The 23,519-nt window shown below is 40.8% G+C and overlaps 1 protein-coding gene across 1 annotated transcript in view; it reads left to right on the top strand.

Moving 5' to 3' along the window:
* LOC118596191 (60S ribosomal protein L35a-like) overlaps window positions 1-9,780 on the top strand; it is a 115,596-nt gene extending 105,816 nt beyond the window's left edge. Inside the window, exon 2 of the mRNA XM_036206931.1 lies at window positions 9,615-9,780. Coding sequence (XP_036062824.1) covers window positions 9,615-9,780 — 166 coding nt within the window. The remainder of the gene's footprint in view (window positions 1-9,614) is intronic.
* Window positions 9,781-23,519: the final 13,739 nt, after the last annotated feature.

The following is a 23,519-nucleotide window of genomic DNA, read 5'->3' as shown; positions in this document are numbered from 1 at the left end:
TAAAAAAAAAGTTTCAAGCATATGAATTCATTTATTAATAAATATGTTAACCACATGGTTTTTATAAAGAAGAAAGAAAGAAATGTGTAGCAGCCTAAATCTAAAGCATATGTGTGATATAATATCCTAAGCAACGGATATGTCATGAACCGAAATTTATATCAGAAGCCAGGCATGGTCGCACACACCTTTAATCCCATCACTTCAGATCTCTGTGAGATTGAGACCAGTTTGGGCTACACAGTGAGACCCTGTCTCAAAAGAAATTTATGTCAAAATAGCATTTAATGAAATAGATGAAGAATAAGTGAGAAAATTATAGACTCTGTAATATATACAATTTTAAATAAATTGGGGGATAAGTGGGTATGTTTATTATTAAAGAGAATTATATGTACACTCATCCAGTGTGATATAGGAGTGGCAGGATAGGTTAGAAGATTGAAAGACAGGAAGAAAAGACCTGAGGGAAAGATGGCCGGCAGACACAGCAGGTAACAGAACACACAGGAAGTGAAAGTGAAGGGGAACACTGTTTAATGCAATAAAGAAGCCAGCAGTCAGGCTGTGGAGAGATGGAGAGAAAATACAAATCAAAACAAAATATAATTATGTACACATGAAACTGTCTTGACAAAAACTTTCGCTTTTGTCCCTAATTCAACCTAATGCGAGCGTGGTGTAGCTCAACATGAGGAAGCCAAGTTAAGAGAACAACTGTGAATTCCAAGCCAGCCTGGGCCACGTGATTAGACTTTGTCTCAAAAAAACAAATGAGAAAGGAATAAAAACAGCAATCAAAGTTTTTTTTATTTATTTACTTATTGCATTATTGTGCATTCTCTCTATTGTGGTATCAAAGGTAATTCAAATGTTCTACATTCATATGTTTTGTCTTTATTTTCCTTTCAAAATCATTTTGAAAATATATTTATAAACGGACAAGTAAACATTGGGCATATTTCTGAATTGAACATGAAGTCTAACATAGTAGTTCTGATATTTATGGATTCATTTTAGTTTTTATCTGTTTTTTTACTTTATTGTGTATTTATTACCTTTTGTGTTTGTGTGTGGGTGGTGTGTTTGTAGGCGTATGGGTGCCACGGTATTTGAGTGCAGGTCAAAGAGTAACTTTGGGAAATGGTTTCCTCTCTCCCTTACTACGATAGAGGGCCATGAGACTGAACTCGGGTCCTCAGACTTGGTGGCAAACACACAGTGAGGCACCTCATCAGCCCTCATTTTCCATTTCTAACTAAAATTTGGTGCCCTTTGAATAATAAATACCCAGACTTCCCATATTCCACCCAACCTCTGGTAGGCTATTCATCTTTCTCTGCCTTGCTATGTCCTTTAGTATCTCCCAGGTCCACTTTTAGCATAATTACAACATATCTAAGTTTTTAGGATAATATTATCACTGTGTGTGTGTGTGTGTGTGTGTGTGTGTGTGTGTGTGTGTGTGTGATTTCCTTTATCTCCTCACTCTCTGATGGGATGCTTTGATCAGCATTTGTGAATGGACAGCAATGAACCCAGGAGTTCAGCTCCCTCTTTCAACAAGCTGATGCAAATTCTTTGGGACTCCCTCAAGCAATACAAGTTATTGCCATTGCTCTTAGTTACCCACTATAACTTCTTGAGTTACAGGACATGGCAAAATCAAGCTGGTAGTGACTTGTAAGATCCTTTCCTGCTGTCCAGTTTTTGTAGCACCGGAATGTTCAATACAGGCAGCTGAGGAACAAAAGTTATCAGTTGATACACCTAGCTACACAACACCAAGAGCTACAGTGCTGACTAGACTGGCCAGATGTACCCACTGATACAACAGTGGCATGAACATTATAAATGTAAGCAGCAGCTCTCTTCTTATATCTAAGGCTTACTCCACAGAACAGAAACCATGTCTGATACTATAAACCTGGCCAAGAACCCATGGCTGTGCAGAACCTGAGCTTTGGGAGCAAACCTTATACTATTATTCTAATAAATGGGCATAGTATTAAACTGCCTTCTAAGTGCCTGTCTTTATGTCTGTAGACTAGTGCATTCGAAAGTGGATGATGTTTAATGCAGATACTCATAACTGGTCTAAGTGAAGAGATTAAGCAACTGTGGGGTACTCACTCCTAAATAAGACATCTATATCATCCCATCTTCCCCTAAGACTTGGAAACATCACAGAAGAGAGAGTGTGGAAAGTTTATAAGAACCAACTACCATGAAATAGTGTCAAGTTCATGGTACTCATGAACTCACAATAATTACGGCTGCCCCAACAAGACCTGCCTGAGATCAAGTCACAGTGGGTAGCCTTACATCCAATTGCATACAGACAATAGGAGCTGGACTCAAAGAGTCAATTACCTCTTTTCTCCAGTCTAAGGTTTTATGCCTCTGGACCTGAAAGGTGAGGGGGTGGGGGGAGGCGCACAAGAATTTTCTGTGGTCAGTCTCTAGATAAAAGACAAAAGTCTAGACACACACTTTCCCCTTGGTTTATAAATCTGTGTTACCTGCCAGAATCTTTCCATATCTCCAAGAATAAAATAGAGATGTTATTTGTACACCCTTGCTAATTCAAAATCTTCATTATAAGCAGCAATTATACAATGGACAAACTAAGATTCAGATCTTCACATTACAAATGAGTTAATGTGATTGGCATCAAGTAAATTCATTTCTTCAAGCCTTTTGTTCCTCCCTTATATTCATCAAAATATCTCCTGATGGTTAAATGGCATAAGTCAGAGTTAATTTAGCACATGATGAAAAGTGGCCACTCTCTTCCTTCTTTTGCTTTTAGTAGTAAAATAAGTGGGTCGCCTGCACCTGTATGTAATATTCTTCACAATATTATTTTAGTACATTTATTAATTCGTTGAGAATGTCATACAGTGTACTTTGGCCATACCCACCCCAACTGCTCCCTTAGATTCTCCCATATCTGACCAATCTCTCTAACCCCCAACTTTTTGTTTGCTTTGATAACACATCAGCCTCAGTTTATGCTGTCCTACAACTGGCTGTTGGGCTATCCACTGGAGGATGACTGATTACCTGGAGCCATACCCTTGAAGAAAACTAACTCTTCTCCCAGGAGCCATCAGCTTAAGGGTGGGAGTTCCTCACTTTTCCTACTCCATGTTAGAATGTTGGCTGGCTTCATCTGGTCCAGGCAGCTGCAGCTGCAGTGACTTCATGAGAACAGTAGCACCATCTTGTCAAGAAGATACTGTTTATCTCTGGTTCTTCCAATCCCTTATTCTTAGACTCTGCTCCCTCTCCCATGATGGTTCCTCAGCCTCGAGGATGACTCTGATACAAGCATTTCATTTTTGTCTGAGCATTAATCTGTCTCTTGAACCTCAACCCTTAAATCATGGGTAAGAAGTACAGTATTCATGATAGATGATGGATGTGTGATGGATACTGGTCATACCTCTTACTACCTAGAACCCTGTAAGGCTTTTCCTATCCCTCTTTTATCACCCTACCCAGGATTATTTACTGTGAAGCTACTGTCTCAGCTCTAATCCAACCACTCTACTCTGATCTACTTTGTTCTATAGAGCTGGAATGGGGTTCTATAAACCAAGCCTAATCTGCTGGGGCTCAGTTAGTTAAGTTCTCCCAAAGGAAGGGTCTATAGTTAGATATAGAAGAAATGAACTATAACACAATAAAGAACATACAAGGCAAGACCATGATTCTAACATCAGGCTCAATGATGGAAGAAGTGGAAAGATTTTCTTCTAAAATTAAAAACAAAACAACAAAAAAAAAAAAAAAAAAAAAAAAAAAAAAAAAAAAAAACAGGGTATCATGAGACTTGAGATGTAAATTGGCAGTGTCCTCACAGTTGGGTTTCTGCTACTATCAGTCACTCAGCTTCATCAGCAAAGGTAATTAGTTATAATCATGGGAATGGGTTCCAGTTTACAGTTTTCCAAACACTTGTATAATAAGACTCAGAGTCAGTAACAGTAGCCAGAAAGAGTGCTTGGGAGTCTGTGCCCGGGTCAATATTACCTTTACTTTGATCATCTTTTTTTTTTTTAACAACTGTATTAAAGTTGTGTATTTATCATGTATTCTTTATTTTTGTTCTTTATTAAGAAATTTTTATTCATTTTACATACTGATGACAGATTTCCCCTCTCTTCCCTTCCCGCCAACCCATCCCCTATCCCCCTCCTCTGAAAAGGTAAGGCCTCACAGGGAGAGTCACAAAGCCTGACATTCATTTTTTTTCTACATTCAGCAGAGGCAGGTCCAAGCCCCTCCCCCTGCATCACGGCTGTGCAAGGTGTCTCACCATAGGTAATGGACTCCAAAAAGCCAGCTCATGCACCAGGGATGGATCCTGATCCTACTGCCAGGGTATCCCTTAAGCAGAACAAGCTACACAACTCTTTCGCTTATTCAGAGCTCCTAGTCCAGTCCCATGGAGGCTCCCCAGCTATTGGTCTAAAGTTCATGAGTTCCCACTAGCTTAGTTTGGTTATCTCTGTAGGTTTCCCCCATCATGATCTTGATGCCCCTTGCTCATAGAATCCCTCTTCTCTCTCTTCAACTAGACTCCTGCTGCTTGATTTCATGCTCAGCTGTGGATCTCTGCATCTGCTTCCATCAATTATTAGAGAAAGGCTCTATGATGACAGTTAGGGTATTCACCAATCTGATTACTGGAGAAAGACAGCTTAGGCACCCTCTCCACTATTGCTAGTAGTCTAAGCTGAGGTCATCCTTGTGGATTCCTGGGAACTTCTCTAGCACCAGGTTTCTCCCTATGATATCTCCCTCTATCATGGTATCTCTTTCATTGCTCTCCCCCTCTGTCCCTCTTCCAGCTAGACCATCCCATTCCCTTATGTTCTCATCCCCAACTCCCTACCCTCTGTTGCCCCTGCTCACTTCCAGTTTACTCAGGAGATCTCCTGTTTTCCCTTCCCAGTGTGATCCATGCATCACTCTTAGGGCCCTCTAGCACCAGTTGCATAGACACTGAGTAACAATTAATAAATGAGACATCCTGAAACTGAGAAGCTTCCGTAAAGTAAAGGACACAGTAAATAAAACAAAATGGCAGCCTACAGAATGGGAAAAGATCTTCACCAACCTCACATCTGACAGAGGGCTGATCTCCAAAATATATAAAGAACTCAAGAAACTAGACATCAAAATACCAGAAAATCCAATTTAAAAATGGGCTACGGAGCTGAACAGAGCATTCTCAACAGAAGAATCTCAAATGGCTGAAAGACATTTAAAGAATTACTCAACATCCTTAGTCATGAGGGAAATGAAAATCAAAGCTCTGAGATCTTACACCTGTCAGAATGGCTAAGATTAAAAGTAGTTAAAGCATCTCAATGAGCCAAATTTTAATAATTCCAATCTCTTCTGTTAATCCTTGAGCCCCAATGGCAGTAACCATTTCACCATATATTTATATTGTTTTTTATTATTGTTATGCTTAAATTATTTTCTATTCCCTCCCTAGCAATTTCTTACATCTATTTAGCAATTCTTCACATTAAAATAATTTTTTTATTTATTATATTTGTGTTTTAATTTTACATATCAGCCATGGGTTCCCCTGTCCTCCCCCTCCTGCCTCCACCCCCACCTTACCCCAGCCCCTCCCCTCCATTCCCATCTCCTCCAGGGCCAACACTCCCCTGGGGATTCATTTCAACCTGGTGGATTCAGTTCAGGCAGGTCCAGTCCCCTCCTTCCAGACTGAGCAAAGTGTCCCTGTGTAAGCCCAAGGTTCCAAACAGCCAACTCATGCACTAAGGACAGGTCCCAGTCCCACAGCCTGGATGCCTCCCAAACAGATCAAGCTATTCAATTGTCTCACTTATCCAGAGGGCCTGATCCAGCTGGGGGCTCCACAGCCATTGGTTCATAGTTCATGTGATTCCATTCGTTTGGCTATTTGTCCCTGTGCTCTTCCGATCTTGGTCTCAACAATTCACACTCTTACAGTCCCTGGTCTTTCTCGACAATTGGACTCCTGGAGCTCCACCTGGGGCCTGGCTGAGGATCTCTGCATCCACTTCCATCAGTTATTGGATGAGAGTTCCAGCACGACTGTTAGGGTGTTTGGCCATCTGATCACCAGACCAGGTCAGATCAGACTTTCTCTCAACCATTGCCAGCAGTCTACAGAGGATGTATCATTGTGGATTTCTGGGGACTTCTCTAGAACTCTGCCAATTCCTGTTCTCATGTGGTCATCATTCATCATGGTCTGTTATTTCTTGTTCTCCCTTTCTGATCTTGATCCAGCTGGGATCTCCTGTTCCCCTAAGCTTTCTTTACATTAAAATAAATTTATTAAAATTACCTGTGATTGCTCAGCTTTGACAGGATCCTATTTGAAAACCCTTATTGCAAATCCCATCTCTCCAAGGCAAAGGCTAGTACTTAAGTTTCTAGCAATCATGGTAGCTGGATCACAGACCTATTCTAAAAGGTATGACATATTCCAGTTTATCTGAGAGAGTTTTAGATTAATTGATTGGTTGATTGATTGATTGATAGAGACAGGTTCTTGGTATGTGATAAAGCTTACCTAAAACTCATAATCCTCCTTCTTCAACCCCCTGAGTGTTGGAATTACAAACACAAACCATCACACTAAGAGTCCCAGTATTAGCACTGAATTTCCATACAACAGAATTTCTTCAATCCAAGGAAAATCACACAGACATATCATGCTGTCTGTAGCCCATGTGTCACAAATCAAATGCATTTCAACATATTTAGAAGAAGAAAATACTCAAGGGAGTTCCATTTCAAAATATTTCAGTTAGTAAGATGACATAAAGAAAGAACTGAACTACTTTAGTTTTCAACACATTTACATACTACTTGTGAAATATTAAAAAATACAAACTGAAATTTCCACATTCTGAAAATATAAATTCTGACTTTGTCCAGAATTTCAGATTTGGGGTTTTCAGATTAGAGATTTTCTCCTATTGAGTTCTTATGCAGGTACGACAAAATCTAAAAAACTCAGAAATCTGAAGCAAATTTCACATGAATCATATCCAACATAATTCAATGTGTGTTTAATCTGTGGTAACAGATCCTGAAAAGTAAGCAACACTAATCTTTTTCTCATGCATTCTTTCATGAAAATATCAGAGTCCCCACTGGTGTCCCACAGAGTCCCACCCAGGGTGCTGACGAGAAACCATGACCCTGCCCAAGGTCATCTGGACTGAGCCACAAGGAGACCCACAGGCATGCCCAGGGAATTCCACCCCAAGTTCTGAGAAGAAAACACGAACTTCATGGTACCAGGCAGTCAGGCACTATTATAGTGAGCAAACGTATGGTGTGGTATGGGAGAGAGAGAGGGAGAAAGAATGGTTCATGTCCTGAGGACAGAGGCATATCTGAAGAGGTGAAAGTGGTGAGGAGTGAACTGATATGGGTGGCTTGATTGTCACCCAGGGCCATAGTGATATCTGGTGCCAGACTGCATCCAGGGTCCATGTCTGGACTTTTGTTTCCCCATCTGCCTATGCACAAACAACCAATAATGAGACTTAATATTAATTATAAAACCTCGGCCAATAGCTCAGGCTTGTTATTGGCTATCTCTTACATTTTAAATTAACACATATTTCTTCTCTACCCTCTGCCATGTGGCGGTACCTTCTTTCAACATGACATGTTTATATTGCTTCTCTCTGCATCTGCTTGTGACTCTGGCTCTGTCCTTCTTCCCTGCATCCTCCTAGTCTGGCTCTCCTGCTCAGTCTCTCCTGCCCAGCTATAGGCCAGTCAGCTCTTTATCGACCAATGGGAGTCATATATATTTACAGTATACAAAGATTGTTCCATAGAAGCCTGGGTTCATGGCCCTGTTGCAGCCACTGTCTGTATAGGCTGATGGGATAGAGGATAGGATTGTACAGAGTTGGCCTCACCCTCACTGGCTGCAAAACTAGGGAGAACTGGACCTGCCCCACACCGGCTGCAGCACTCACAAGAGTAGTCATCACACCTCACCTGGGCAGCACAATAAAGCCGACCCGATTTATGGGGCATGAGTGAGTTGGCCCTGAGAGTGGTGAGGATAGGAGAGGGAGAGTGGGTCCTATCATCTGCCATGTGGTAGTGTGGGTGAAGGAAAGATGCCCTCCCCCACTCACCCTGTCAGCTTCCACAGGCGTGGGAGCTGGCCTTCCCCTTTACCAGCTGTAGTACTCAAGAAACCATGTCTTGTACCTCATCTTGGCAGCACAGAAAAGCTGATCCTGTTGATGGGGGGAAGAGATGAGCTCTGAGAACATGAGGTTGGGAGATCTGGCCCTGCCATATGGTGGCAGGGGCAAGGGAGAAATACCCTTCCTCACCTCCCCCCAGGGTGGATGGGAGAGTTGACCCTGAGGTCATAAGAACAGGAGAGCTGGTCCTTGAGAGCAGGTCCTGCACCTCTCTTGGGCAGCATGGTAGAACCAACCTTTAGGGAGGGGGGCACAGGTGAGCTGGCCTTGAGGGGTGCACTTAGGAAAGCTTGCCCCACTGCTCATCTGTCATGTAGTAGTGTGGGTAAGAGACAGATTCCCCTGTTTAACCCCTTGCCACCTGTGACAGATGAAGGAGCTGACCCTTTACCAGCTGCACCACTCAGGAAAGTAGGCCCTGCTTCTCCCCTGGACAACACAGTAGAGCTGACCCTGTTGGCAGGGGCGTAGGTGAGCTGGCCCTAAGAGTGAGAGTGGGCTAGATAGCCATGCCTCCTCATCTCTCTTGTAGTGGTAAGGGGGAAGGAAATAAGCTCTCCTCCCCTTCACCCCTGCCACCTGTGGCAGGAGAAGCAGTTGACCCTTCTTTCTCTTACCACTTCAGGACTCAGGAAAGTTTCTTCCATGAGAGGTTATTTTGAAGTCACTATCACCAACATGTCAGCTGACATCATTGACCCATAAGAGTGATACATTTTTTTCCAAAGAGTGACCATGAAGTAGTTGTACAACCTTTTAACAAATCAGAAGAAAATTTCAATGGCTACATTTAAAGTCTAATCCTCATACTATGCCTTCAAATTGAATACCTTGACCTTGCTAAGACTAACTGTGGGTGCCTAGCTCAAGCAGTTCCTGGAATTACGCAAAGTGCCCATGGCTATTGTGGAAAATGCATTATTCTGATTACAGCCCTGCCTGGGTCTCATTATGAGACATTTTATCAATATGTGGTGACTCATTCGTTAATTCTTTTTGAGTTTTTCTACAGATGACAAGGGACAGCATCAGCTAGTAAAGGGGGAACGACACGTCCCACACAAATCAGAGATAATTCCCATCCCTGCTGGCTTCATGGGGCTTGAAATGAAAATGTGAACAGGCTAAAAGCATCAGAAAATTTAAGTTTGAGGAAAATCTTAGGTTGTGCATTTTGCAAGTGAGAAAATGTGATTAAATACATTTCTTAAATAGCAGAGGGAAAATGATGGTTTAATCGCATAAGCATTTTGCTTGTTTGTTTAGTTTGTGTCTGTCTTGTTTTGTTTCATTTCTGCATTTTTTTCCAGCATGGAGAAGTTGTCAACACAATTGAAAACAATTACTTCTCCCTAGGAGAAAATGGCTCATTAAAAGGAAAGAATTCATCTTAGTGCAGTGGCAAGAAGGAGCTGTGAATGCACCTTCAGGATATGACCGCCTCATGTGTTACCAACAGGAAGTTCTGACCAGTATGAATGTCACTGATCTCATAGCTCCAGCCAAGCAGGGGAAATTGTGACTCAATTACCAAAGTTCACAAGACAATGCTTCTGCAAAACTGTTTACTTAGCTAAAAATTCATCAAACTACAGGTCCTAAATATTAATTCTGATAAGAAAAGCAATGCAAAAAACAAAAACAAAACAAAACAACACACACAAAAAAAAAAACAGTCTTCTAACTGGCTTGGCCTCTTAGCTCTGGCTAACACAGCCAGGGTTTTTGAGGCCTCAGTTAAGTTTTCAGTTTCTCTACACACTCCAGCAACTGAAAGTGAGAGCAAAGGCAAAGGCAGTTTCTTAGTCCCCTGTCGTGTTTTTTCCTTGGCTGATTACATTCCTGAATCATGTAGGACAGATTTGTTATGAGCTTTACTGGGGCAGAAGTGTCTTGTTTTGTTGTATTCCCTTTTCTCTGTCCTTTCGCTCATTTATTACAACAGTTTCTACAGTGTATTGACAGTCTGCTACCTGCCACACTCTGTCACCAAATGGCAAGGTCTCTCTCCGATCTTCAAAGTTTGCATTCTAGCAGAGGATATAAATAGCAGGTGAACACATGCATTCCACTATCAAGTAGCAAACACCATGCCTCCTAAACAGGCCACAGTAGAGTAAGAGGAGAGTGTGATGAGGATGTTATTTCTCTCATGTAGGACATCAAGAGAGAACTCTAGGGTGCAGTGAGAGAAAAGCATGTGATCATCTGAAGAGCTGACTCGCAGGGCAGGGGGAATATCAAGTGTGTGGTTATTGGTAAAATTATTAAGGCAATTCCACATAGTTAAAAGGGAGGTTGATTTTGTGGGGCAACTTACAAGTGAAGGGATAGGTAACAGGGTCTGGGAAAGGTGTAGCACAGTCCAGCAGTGTTCTCTGGAGAAGTCTGCTCAGTCTACCTCCAGCATCCAGGGACCAGGAACCAAGACAGCAGGCCCATCCAGATCTTGGGTCTTCAGGGTACTCTCTCAGCCCCGCCTTGTAGGCATAGGTGTGACAGTTACAGAAGCCTCAATGGGGGTTGGAACTTCCAGATCGAAGCTGGAATGGCTACCCACTACATGTGGTACTAAGGAGCATTTGTGAAGGGTTGGAAGGACAGAGTAATAGTCAGAAAGGAGAAAAAGATAATGTACTCAGGGGACCAAGGAAATATATCATCTTGCCATTAAGAACCATGAACAAAATTTGGGGATTTACTACAGAGGTGATGGAAAGTCCTCACAGGGTACCGCTGGCTGAGAAAGGTTACAAGTAGAACACAGATGATCCCTAAGGAGCTACTCAACAGTCTAGACAAGAGTTTTCTAGAATAGAGTAGTTGGAGCAGACTGTGGGAAACAGTGGATTTGGGGTATATTTTAAAGATGCTGGCAATAAATATATGAAGGGATGGATGTTAGGGATAGAAGAAATAAAGACAAAAAGGAGGTTTAGAATAGACCAGAAGATGCTATTTACTGAGCTAAAAACAACCAAGAGAAGGATGATGCCTGGGAGAGGCCTCAGGTCTGTTTGAAATGTTCACACTAAGAGTCTTGTTAATTTTCAAGTATAGATCTCAAAGAGAAAATCTTATATCTCTATACACACAGAGATAGTATTAACAGTCACAGGATTGAGATGACCCATAATACACTCCACAAACTAGCGCATGGCCACATCAAGTCATTTTCATTCTTTTGTGAGAAGGATTTACTGAAAGAAAGCCAGAGTCATTCATTCGTGTATCATCTGTGGTTGTTCTATACCACAATGCCTGAATAGAGAGATTGTGACACAGAATATTTAGCTTGGGGGAAAAAAGTGTAAGATACTTATCTGATCATTTACAGTAGAAAAAAAATGTCAACGTACCCCAGAATTGAGTAGAAAATATCCAAGTCTGAAGACAGGGCTATGGTATCTTTGAATTTCTAAGAACCACCCCCTCATGTCATTGGAGTACAGTACATGCAATATACCACACAGAAGGATCAGGCAAAGACACATTGCTTCACACCTATTTCCATCACACATGGAACAGAGGCCACAGAGAGGATGCTCGGAGGATGCAGATGCAATAGCAAATTAATGAACGAGTGAAGGAAGGAAATTAATTTAAAAGTGAATAATTGAAGCATTTTTGTAATGCTACCTGCTAATGTGTAAACATGATTCTATGACAAAAGACACGTAGATTGCCCCCAAGGCTTTTAGGAGAAATTCAGAGACAGTTTCATACTCACGAGGCTGAGATAAAAATAGCAAACTCAGGTGAAATTGTGATGTTTTAGGTTTACCTTTTGAACCTAACACCGGGTTCTGCATATTTATATCGCTGGATCCAAAGCAGAGATGAGATTGCTAAAGTGAGAGGTTGGGTCTTCCCATGCACATCATATCCCATCCCTGGAGAAGATGGGCACTTTAGAAGCCAATCTGTGTAGTGCAATTTGTCCTAGCCACCCAGGAGACCTAAGTATTACTTTGGGGCTTGCTCATTCTCTGTGGTGTTTCATTTTATAAGCCATCCAGCATTTCTCACATCTTACAGCTGCACATGGTATCTAATATAAACTTCTGTCCCCAGGAGGTTGTGCACACTGCCTCCTGGGTTCCAGGCTTGTCACCACAGGGCCTATGCAACAATTGACCTATTTTCTTGAATCCACCTAAAGATTTTGCAGAGAAGTTTAGGCACTGTAAAGGTAAGAGGACCCTTAAATGTTTCATGAGCTATCCCCACATTCTGCTCTATTTAGTAACACAAATACCTTCCAGAAGATACTGAAGAAATAATTAAATTCCAATACTATCAATAATCAGTTTTCACTGATAAATTGTATTAGGCTATCCTCAAAGTTTTTATAAGGTTTTTGTTTATATGGAGAAGGTAGTTTGGGGCAGATGAGACAGCTTGGTGGGTGAAAGCACTTGCCACAGAAGCATGATGACCTGAGTTCAATCCCCAGAATGAAAAGAAAGAATCAGATTTGAAAGCTGTCCTTTGCCCTCCACATGTGCAGCATAGCACTGCCATACAGACACATACACACACATGTGCACACCACACTCATTCACAATGTACAGGCCCATAAACACATGTGAACATGCACACAGAGGCACACAGATCACATACATACACACACATATGCACACCACACTCATTCACAATGTACAGGCCCATAAACACGTGTGCACATGCACACAGATGCACACAGATTCACACACACATATACACATACACACATACAAATGCATACATGTGCACATACACACACTCACATATGCACACAAACACTACAGTCACTGGTTCAAATGCACACATACCTAAACATATATGTAAACTAATAATAATGAACAAATACATTTTAATACTTTTATATTTTAAAAAGAGGACATTTGAATTGGACTATAACAGAATAGTCAACTTTTCACTAATGCTTAAAATGAACCACCAGAATTTTACCCCAAAGATTTGTGGCTGTAGCGTTTCTTCTTTTGCTTTGCTTTTCTGGATTTGATTTGTTTTATCATTCACTCATCCTATACCTCCGTGAGGCATAGAAATGACCCATGTATGGTTTTAAAAGAACACAAGCAGGCCTTCCATGACTGAGAGAAGCCACTCATGAGTACACTCCAGGTACAGATTCCACAAGGGTAACACTACCCTCGTGTGATGCAATCTAGTACCAATGCATTCTACTATGATTAGCTTAGGGAGCTTTGTGACCTCGATAAGCTGTCAATTCAGTTTGGCTGAGATCAAATAACAACGCCTAACTTAAAAACCATGCGTGCTTGCCTTGATACTTAGAGATACTTGTACTTAGAGACTTAGAGAGATACTTGTACTTGATACTTGATACCTAGAGAATAAGCAAGCCCAGAAGTAATCTTAGGTCTGCTGGGTGGCTAGGACAAATTGCACTACACAGATTGGCTTCTAAAGTGCCCATATCCTCCAGGGATGGGATATGACAAACACGGGAAGACCCAACCTCTCATTTTAGCAATCTCATTTCTCCTTAACTTCCTGCCAAGTAAATGCTACCAAGATACCACTGGGAGCATTTTCTTCATCTTTTCTAATTATTCTGCTTACCTTGTCCTAAACAAGCACTTTCTAAGACATACCTCCTCTTCTGCAGCGTCTCTTAGGGATAGTAGCAGATGTCTCACCAGATAGTCTTTGGTAAAACATTTCATTGTTAATCTGAACGTTTAAGTCATCCTTCAATTTCTGTTCTTACTCTTCCATTTCATCTCTGGTTCAGAGTGGAGCTCCAAGACCATGAAAATTATATTTTATAATTTAAATGTACTTGTCAAGTTTAAAAAGCTAGGGGGGCAGGTGGACGCCTTCTGATAGACTTCAAACACTTCAACTATTCCAGGGTCCCTTCTTGCTCCCAAGCTCCAATAAGCACAAATGGGTGCATCTGACTTTGAACATAATGGAATTTACCTGACATTTTCTGTTTAACTGACAGTTTGTAGCCAGTCTTGGTCAACACAAAATGGAGGATATGAAGTTAGGAATAAGTGTACATAGGATGGGGAGCCTAAGAGGAGTTGGAGGAAGAAGGGGAAAGCATACCATGACAATACATCAAATCATCTATGAAAGTTTCAAATAATAAAAAAATACTAAAATCTAACTTGGAAAAGAGCTAGATGTAAGAACAACATAAAGAAAAGTAGCTTTGATAAAATAAGGAATATGCTGTAGTTACCTAAGATTGATATGAAAGACCACCAGAGACTGTAGAACTCAAACAAGAGAAGTGTATTTTCTGAGGTCAAGATACCAGCAAGTTAGCTGCTCCTGTGCCCCTCTCCCTGGTTTGCAGACACTGCCATCTCTCTGAGTCATCATATGGTCTTCCTTCCATGTATGTCTGCATGCAAATATTCTCATAAAAACTGCCATGTCTGATTAGGGCAGACTCTAATGACATTACTCTATGATAACTTTAAAGATCTTCATTCTAACTACAGTCACCCTAAGGTTGTGGAGATGGATGAGACTTCAACATATAAACTGAAGGAGATGTGACTTGGTCCTTAACAGTAGGATAAACTGAGGAGGGGAATGTGGCAAGTGTAACCTTGGGCCTTTACTAAAGCGATGTCAAGCCAGTTTCCTATAATTTCTTATTATGAAGATTTCTTAGCAGCAAAATTATTTCTGTCCTCAAGTATGAATCCCTTTTTTTATTTATTTTTTGTGAATCTCTTTTAAAGAAAGTGTCAGAATAGGAAAACGTTGAGAACCCTGGAAGCTAATTGCCTGTGGATAAGTCACCTCAGAAAGGCTCCTAACTTGCTGTAACACTCTACTTTCTTTCATAGACTGTCTCGTGGTATGTTCCACACTAGTCCTGCAAAATGTTCTTCAATGAGAAGCTTTCTGTGGCCAGGAGCAATGGGGGAGTGTTGATCCTGTGTCATCATTGACAAAGCTGTATAGATGTTTCCAGACATACATGGCAATATCCATTTTGTATAATTTGCATTCGCAATGTGATGTGAGCACAAACCCCTTTATTCTCATTGTTCATTACTATCTTATAGAATAGATATATGTGAAAAGCCATTACTAGCAGTATTTTGGAGTTATATTCTGACCTCAGTATCTCATAAATCAATCCCAGAATTATGATTTTGAATGTGGGATCATTGGATGTTAAGACACCATGGAAACACCCAATAATAAGGGTCCACAGAGAAAGACCAACATAGGAAGTCCACAGAAGGCAGAGACAATGACAATTCCAGCTGTTTTCGCTTACCCCTTAGGGATAGAATAATTTCTGCTCTACAACAACATCCATGTCCTCATTTCTGGGACTTGTAAGTAAGTTATATAACAAGGGGGAATGAAGTTTATAAACTGAGTCAATTTTGCTAATTATCAGAGAGTAAAATCAGATTATCCAGGTGAGTTCTATGAAGTTACAGTTCTCCTCAGCAGGAAAAGAAGACAACAGAAATGTCAGAATCTGAGGGCACAGAATGAGAAGAGCCGGACTGGCCACTGCTGTCTTGGAAGCAGAAAACACTAGAAATGACAACATACATAGCTGAGCAAGATTCGTCATTCTGCCTCCCAGGGAAAAATGATGCTTCTAACCACTTGATTATAGCCCAGACAACTTCAGACTTCTGACCTTCAGACTACTGACTACATACATACTAAGGTATGCTGCCCTAACTGACTAATGTTTTTAATTTTTTATGGAAATGACCAAGAACTAAAATAAAACCTCACCAGGATCATTTGATATGTCTTACAAACTATTTTCCAAGGGCAAGTTGTATGCTTACCAGAGACACGATGTGGTAACTAAATAGGGGTGTTTCCCATTCACTTTGCATGCCAGTTGTTTCAAACAGTTGTAAGCCAACTCTGATTATGTTAAGAGCCACAGAGCCATCCCAGTTAACAGATATCATGTACAGATCAGAGTATACTGTATGCATTATGTGCATTTATTGATTAGAGGTCATTCTTTGGGATAAATCCCAGATTAAGATGAAAGCCTTGATTCCACAGAAAGACCTTGTCTCACACAAAGTAGAGCTCAGCCAGTCCTGTATTTGTTGGTTGCCATGCCAAGTCCCCAAATAACAATTCATTCTACAGATATGAATGGCATAGAATCCACTTCATCCCAGGCACTGTTCTAGGTCCAGCAATGGAGATAAAGTAGGCCCCTGCTCATGTACAACTTGCATTCCAGTAGAAGAATCAGATAAACAATATATATACATACACTGCCTGATAGTTCTGAAACCTGAAAACCTGAAGTAAAGTGACAGCAAAGTTGCTTCTTCCTGAGGGATAGGAAAGGGAATCTATTCCAGCTTCCCCAGGTTCCTGTTCTACTTGAGGATGGCATTCTTCCTGCATCTGTTCCCTTTGTGTCTCTCTGTATTGTGTCTCAACCAAATTGACCTTTTATGTAAGGACATTAGACATACTGGATTAAAGCTCACCCTAAAAATCTCATTTTTACTTGATCATCTGCTAAAGCCCTATTTCAAAGTAAAAGTAGATTTGTAGGCACTGGGGATTATAGCTATAAAATGTTAGGACAGACAAGCTGACATATGTCTGTAATCAGCATTCAGGGGGCTGAGACAAAAGAATGGTGAATTCAGGGTCCCAACTGCAGAGTAAGACTATGTCTCAAAAACAAAATATGAAGTACAAATTGGCAGCTAGCAAATAGTTGGCCAACCATAAGAAAGATCAACCAGTGGAACATAGAATTATTCACAGTTAGAATCAACAATCATGATGAAGGGTGAGAAAATACTGGAATATGACCCATGATGCACCAGATAAAACAGTTATTGCTTCAAGCTGCCTCAGTATCCCAGTAGATAAACTGAGAAATTACTTCTTCAGGTTATCATTTCTCTGTTGGCTGTGAAGCTGGGAATTCTACCTTAGGAGAAAGTGTCTTGATCACTGGTTTCCTGTGTTAAACAACCCCATATTTTACTACAAAAGATGTACACTTCAGCTTAATTCAATTTTATTCTCTTCCATTGTCCTTTTACGTAGATTATCTCTATAAATATACATATGAAAGGAAATTTACAAAAGGCAGATTAGCATTCCTTCATTAGGAGCTACTCTAAATGCATTCTGTGAGGTTTTGATATCACCACAGTCACTCAAAAGGCTGACCAACCCATGGGGTGATTAATTAAAAAGAATGTGGTCCATGAGTTCCAAAGAAGGGGAAGCCTCACTTTTCATTACAGCTCTGTGCTCTTTTGTCTTTATAACCTTTGTAGAAACTGGCAAGGTGTCAGGGTGGTCCACAGGCTTCAGGATAAAGGAAGGGAATATTTAACAGGAATAGGTCAAAGACTTTGCTATTTCATAATAACTTCTCAGGGAGACACTTAATTCCAATGCTGGGAACTTTAAAAAGGTTAATAGTTGGAGGGTGGACGAATCCATGCTCAGGAATTATCATCAGATAACATCTAACATCATCATAAGCACATCTACATGCTAGTGGTACACACTTGCACGTACATACACACACACACACACACACACACACACACACACACACACACACACACATACACACACACACACTAGTATCATGAAAAGACAAGATACCTACATTCCTAGAAAATCTCTGCCCACTTCCAGAAAAAAACACAGATCCATTATCTGTATCTGAACCTTGTGTTGAGAAGTTGATTTATGAACTTATCTCCCTTTTCTTCTTTTTTTTTATGTGTTTATTTGACTTTTTATTTTTTTATTAACAATTTTTTTTATTCATTTTACATATCCCCTCTTCCCTCCTCCCACCCCTCTAGCCTCCCTCTCCCAATCTATCCCCCATTCCCTCCTACAAGAAGGTAAGGCCTCCCGGGAGGGGGGGGTACATTTAGTAGAGGGAGGTCCAAGCCCCGCCACCTGCCTCAAGGCTGTGAGAGATGTCCCATCATAGAATTGGGCTCCAAAAGGCTTGCTCATGCACCAGGGATAGATTCTGATCCTACTTCCAGGGGGGCCCCTTAAGCAGATCATGCTACACAACTGTCTTTTTCTTAAACAGGAATAAAATCTCACTCTCTACTCAATCAACACTTGACCTTGTTATCTTGTTATTAGAGTCATAATTCCAAGAAGCAAAAACAAAAACAAATGGTGGCTTGCATTCACACCAAGGACTTTGACCTATGAGCTTAGATGGAAATATCACAAACAGAAAACCTCCTCATGACAAGGACTTGACTACATGGCCAAGTTTCCAGACTGGCTTTTCCCCTTGAAATGGTGCTAATAGATATATGTCTTAGTTAGGGTTTCCATTGCTGTGAAAAGACACCATGATAGCATCAACTCTTACAAAGAAAACATTTAATTGAGGGGTCTTGTTCACAGTTTCACAGAGGTTCAATCCACTATCATCATGGCAGGGAGCATGGGAGCAGGCAGGCAGATGTGGTGCTAGTGAAATACCTGAGAGTTCTATATCTTATAGGCAACAGGAAGTCAACAAGCACACTGGGCATTAACCTGAGCATCAGAAACCACTAAGCCTGCCTCCACAGTGGCACACTTCCTTCAACAAGGCCATACCCACTCCAACAAGCCACACCTCCTAATAGTACCACTCCCTATGAGACTATGGAGGCCAATTATATTCAAACTACCACAATACAGGATATGCAATTCTGTCAACTGTTTAGAAAGGAAATTTTTTCTTGAGTCAGTAGGCTAAATAGGTCTCTTCAAATAGTGTGCAAATCACTGCTAAATTTATAACTTAGGTTAATGAGGAGAAAGACAGAGCTGGAGTAAAACAGAAACAAAGAAAGACACAGACAGAGAAGGAGAGAGAGAGAGAGAGAGAGAGAGAGAGAAAAAACAATATCCAACTATACCACAGCTTTAAAAAACTTAAGCTTTTAGAGGTTTTGTTCAAGTCAATTTCTTCACCTACATTTAATTTTATCATATCTCAATGTATCTCTCTATAAATTACAAAGGATATATGTTACATCCTCTTATCTTCTCACTTTGCCTAAATAAAACATAGAGAGTACCAGGAAGTCTGATATCCTTGTTTTATTGATTAAAAAAGTGAGGTTTGGAAACTGTGGTGGTTGAATGTAATTGTCCCCATAAGCTCATAAGGAGTGGTACTATTAAGAGGTGTGGCTCTGTTGGAGTAGGTATTGTCTTGTTGAAGGAAGTGTGTCACTGTAGAGGCAGGCTTTAAGGTCTCATATATGCTCAAGACATGCCCAGTGTCTCAGTTCACTTCCTGTTTTCTTAGGATCAAGATGTAGAATTCTCAGCTCCTTCTCCAGCGCCATGTCTGCTTGCACATTGTCATGTCCCACCATGATGATGATGGACTGAACCTCTGAACTATAAGCCACTCAATTAAATATTTTCCTTTCTAAGAGTTTCTGTGATCATGGTGTCTCTTTGTGGCAATTAAAACCCTAAGACAGAAAGTAAACACAACTTGCTTCAGTTTCAAACAGTAATTGTCACGTATAAAAGTTAGGTTTTTCAGGACAGACTATGGTCTCAGAAGCAAAATTCAAATACTTTCTAGATTATCTGAAGCTCCATTTCATGAAGCCCATGTACACAGAGTTGACTTCACACACATGGATATCTACAAAGGTTTTAAAACTGTGTGCACCTGAACATGCTCCTTCTCAAACACTCATGTAGTTCCAGGAGAGAAATAGTGAAACGGAGTTGTTTGAAGATAATTTCTAATGTATCCAAAATAAGCAAATGCCATTTATCCCACTGATCTTACTCTCTGTCATCTCAATTTTTCAAATGTTGTGTCACTGTGTATCTTCCCATGTTCCAGGTTTTTGTCCATTGTATCAAACCTCCATTTTGTAAAGCTTTGGAATGCAAGAACCATGTATGTGCCTATTGGAGGAGTTATTAAGGCAACTCCACATAATTAAAAAGGAAGTTTATTTTGAGGGGTAACTTACAGCTAATAAAGGGATTGGTTACAGGATCTGGGAGAGGTGAGGTATAGTCCAGCTGGGTTCTCTGGAGAACTCCACTCGGTCTACCTTCCAGCATCCAGGATCATCAGGAACCAAAAGCACCAGCACATCCAGATCTCAGGTCTTAAAGGGGCAGACCATAGGTAGATGTGACAGTTACCAGAAGCATCACTGGGGGTAGCGCTTCCAGGTCAAAGCTGAAACAGCTACCCACTACATGTGCCACATAGTAAATATGTCATACAGTGATACAGCAAAGAGGGTCCTGTATGTCTCATTCTTTCTTATATTCTCAATGCCATGATAGTTCACTTATTAGAATTAATGAATATTTGGTTTTGTTCATAAAGCCGTATTTTAACCCATTTTCTTTAGCTCTCGGGTAATTTTTTCTTGCCTAATAAAGAATTCCACATTAAACATATCTGTTGTAAAATATAAATCATCAATGATCCATTTTCAGTATCTTGTACCATCTTCTCCAGGCACTCTCTGTTCATCCTAGTGTTTATAAGATACAAGCAGTCTTCTATGCAACTCTACATGTCAGAAAAGGAGGGAATCTCCAGCCCCAGAGCACACATTCAATAAGACTTTGTGTCCTGAACCAATAGAAAATGGTAGAAAATTCAGAGAAGGGGGCAGGGCTAGACACTGGAAGAATTGAGCATCTGTGAAGAACTCAGCCAATTAGGAATCAGAGTGCAGGAAATACACTTCAAGCATACTTTTATTTTTGCTTATTCCCTAAGCTCATGCCTAATATTTCAATGGTTTTAAAATAAACTGTTTAGCTTCTGCTATTTAGTCTCCAGTACTCTTATTACAAAGTAAGATTCATTGTTTCTGCCTCTATGTCTTCTTTCTAAGAGTTTAACATTTACTGGTTTAGGGGCATAAAGACAGGCCAAGGTCTATATGTGGGCTGTGTGTGTGTGTGTGTGTGTGTGTGTGTGTATGTGTGTGTGTGTGTGTGTGTGTGTGTGTGTGTGTGTGTGTAGGTCAGAAGAAAATTTGTGAGAGTCTGTTCTCTTCTTCCACCTTGTGGGCCCTGAGGGTTGGCTTCAGGTTGCCAGCCACCTCTACTTGATCATGGATTTTGTCAGGCCCCCATCATGTCTCTCAAGCTATGAGTAACTCTCACAGTTTTTCAGACTCCTTATTTTTTTTAAACTTGAGATTATTAGGGACAACAGGTCTGGTTTTTTGTTTTGTTTTTTGTTTTTTTGTTTTTTTGTTTTTTAGAATGTTCCTCAATTTAGTTTTATCTGAGTATTCTCTCACAGCTAGTAGGTTTTTGGTAAAAATAGATCAAAATGCCATCTTAGTCATATTGGTATGGAACCTTTAAGAGCAGCAGAGCTTTCTTGGCTCTTGAGGACCTTAACCTGGGGAGTTAAAGTGCCAATCAATGTTCACCAAAGCTACCAGCCACCAGTTCATTGTCTTACATCCAAGAAAAACAAGTAAATTTAGCCAAGGATTGACAGAATGACCACACGTTCATACAGGGAAAGTGAAAAAGAGCTTGCAAGAGTGAGATCCAAGGGAGAAGTACCAATGTGCAGCCCTACCCAGGGGCCTCTCGTGAGACTCATACTTGGAACTGGGTGGAGAATGAGGTCATGTTTATTGAGATTGGTCATTTTTTAGCACACTCTGGGAAGTGCCAGTAAGTGCTCTACATAACCTTGCATGGCCTTCTCCAGTTGAAATGATGACCATGTGTTAGGAGAGTTATCAAATAGTATGGTCACCTTGATCCATCTGTCTTCCAAATCTTTTATTTGTTTTATAAGCTATTTGTTATTTCTCAGTTTTGGTCTGAAGCTAAGTGACTAGTTTATAACAATTATGTGCCTACACCCCTACTACCTATGGAGAGCTTACCCTGCCTCAATATGATGTCAAGAATATATAATATCAACACAAGTTTTCATTGTGAACCTGGATCATCTAACTAGGGCTATTCAACATCAGAGTTTCTACCAGAAGATCTCTCTTGTGGTCTCCCTTTCCAAGCTGTACTGTTGGGTGAAAGTCATTATGAAGAGCCTTCATGTCACAGAGGGAATTATCTCTTCCTTGTTGAAGATGAATGCAATATACACAGAATTATCTCTATAAAATGTCTCATTTCCTCCACTTTTAAAATTCATTTGATTATTTAAGAGTCATTTGATCACATGCTTTAATCAGTATAAACTCATTGATATTTATATTATACTTTGCATTGGAGTCTAATTTTTAATTGAAAATATGTAATCATATAGTATAATTTGATCAGTTTCCCATCCATAGTCTCCTTCCATATCCCCCCTATCTCCTCACTCATCCAAGTCCATGCCTTGTTTTCCTCTCTCTTTAGTAAACCAATAGGCAGGGACCTGCCCAAGAAGAACAGGTAGGCCACTTCCCCATAGAACTCTTCCACTCACTTGTTCAGTTCCCAAAGACCCAATCCATTGACCACCCCTCCCCCCCCCCATTGACCACGTCCCCAAACCCAACTCTGGTGGATGTCCCCTTCTCAAGTTCGGGCCATACCAGCCAGAAGAATATGTAGGCAAACTCAGGTAGAGACTGACTGTTGGACCAGAGGCCATGCTAGCCACCAGAACTCCAGATAGGCCACCTGTCAGTGGTACTTCTCCACTCTCCCTATGCCCTCCACCCTTTCACACTATCCTCAATCCCCCCTGCCCTCCTCATTGCTGAGTCCCAGCTCTCAACTCAGGCATAGAACACCTGCTCAACCAAAAGCCACAGCAGCCATGAGAACTCCACCTAGGCTGCTCTACCATGAGCCTGCCACACTCTCTCAGTGGCCCGCATTCTTAATACCCACTTCCCCCCTCATCACCTTGTCCCAGCCCCCACTCATGCAGAGACTTCTTGCTGGACCAGAGGCTAGAAGATGAGAGGAAACAAAAACCACGGAACAGAACACCCATCTAACAAAGACAAACTGAGGAATCAGCACCTAGACCTATAATCACCTCAAACTCAGATGCCTAACACCAGAGTAAGAACATAAGTAACAAGCAGGATAATATCTCACCACAAAAGCCCAGCTATCCTACTCCAGAAAGCCCTGGGCATTCCAACACAGCTGAAGTGCAAAGAAAAAAGAAAATGCATTAAAACCACCTTTATGAAGATGATAATGGTCATTTAAGAGGAAGTGAATCAATCCCTTAAAGAATTTGAGGAAAAGACACACAAATATTGGAGAAAATGA

This window comes from Onychomys torridus, chromosome 15, assembly GCF_903995425.1.
Source record: "Onychomys torridus chromosome 15, mOncTor1.1, whole genome shotgun sequence".
Classification (NCBI taxonomy): Eukaryota; Metazoa; Chordata; class Mammalia; order Rodentia; family Cricetidae; genus Onychomys; species Onychomys torridus.
This window is presented reverse-complemented; position numbering and strand designations above follow the sequence as displayed.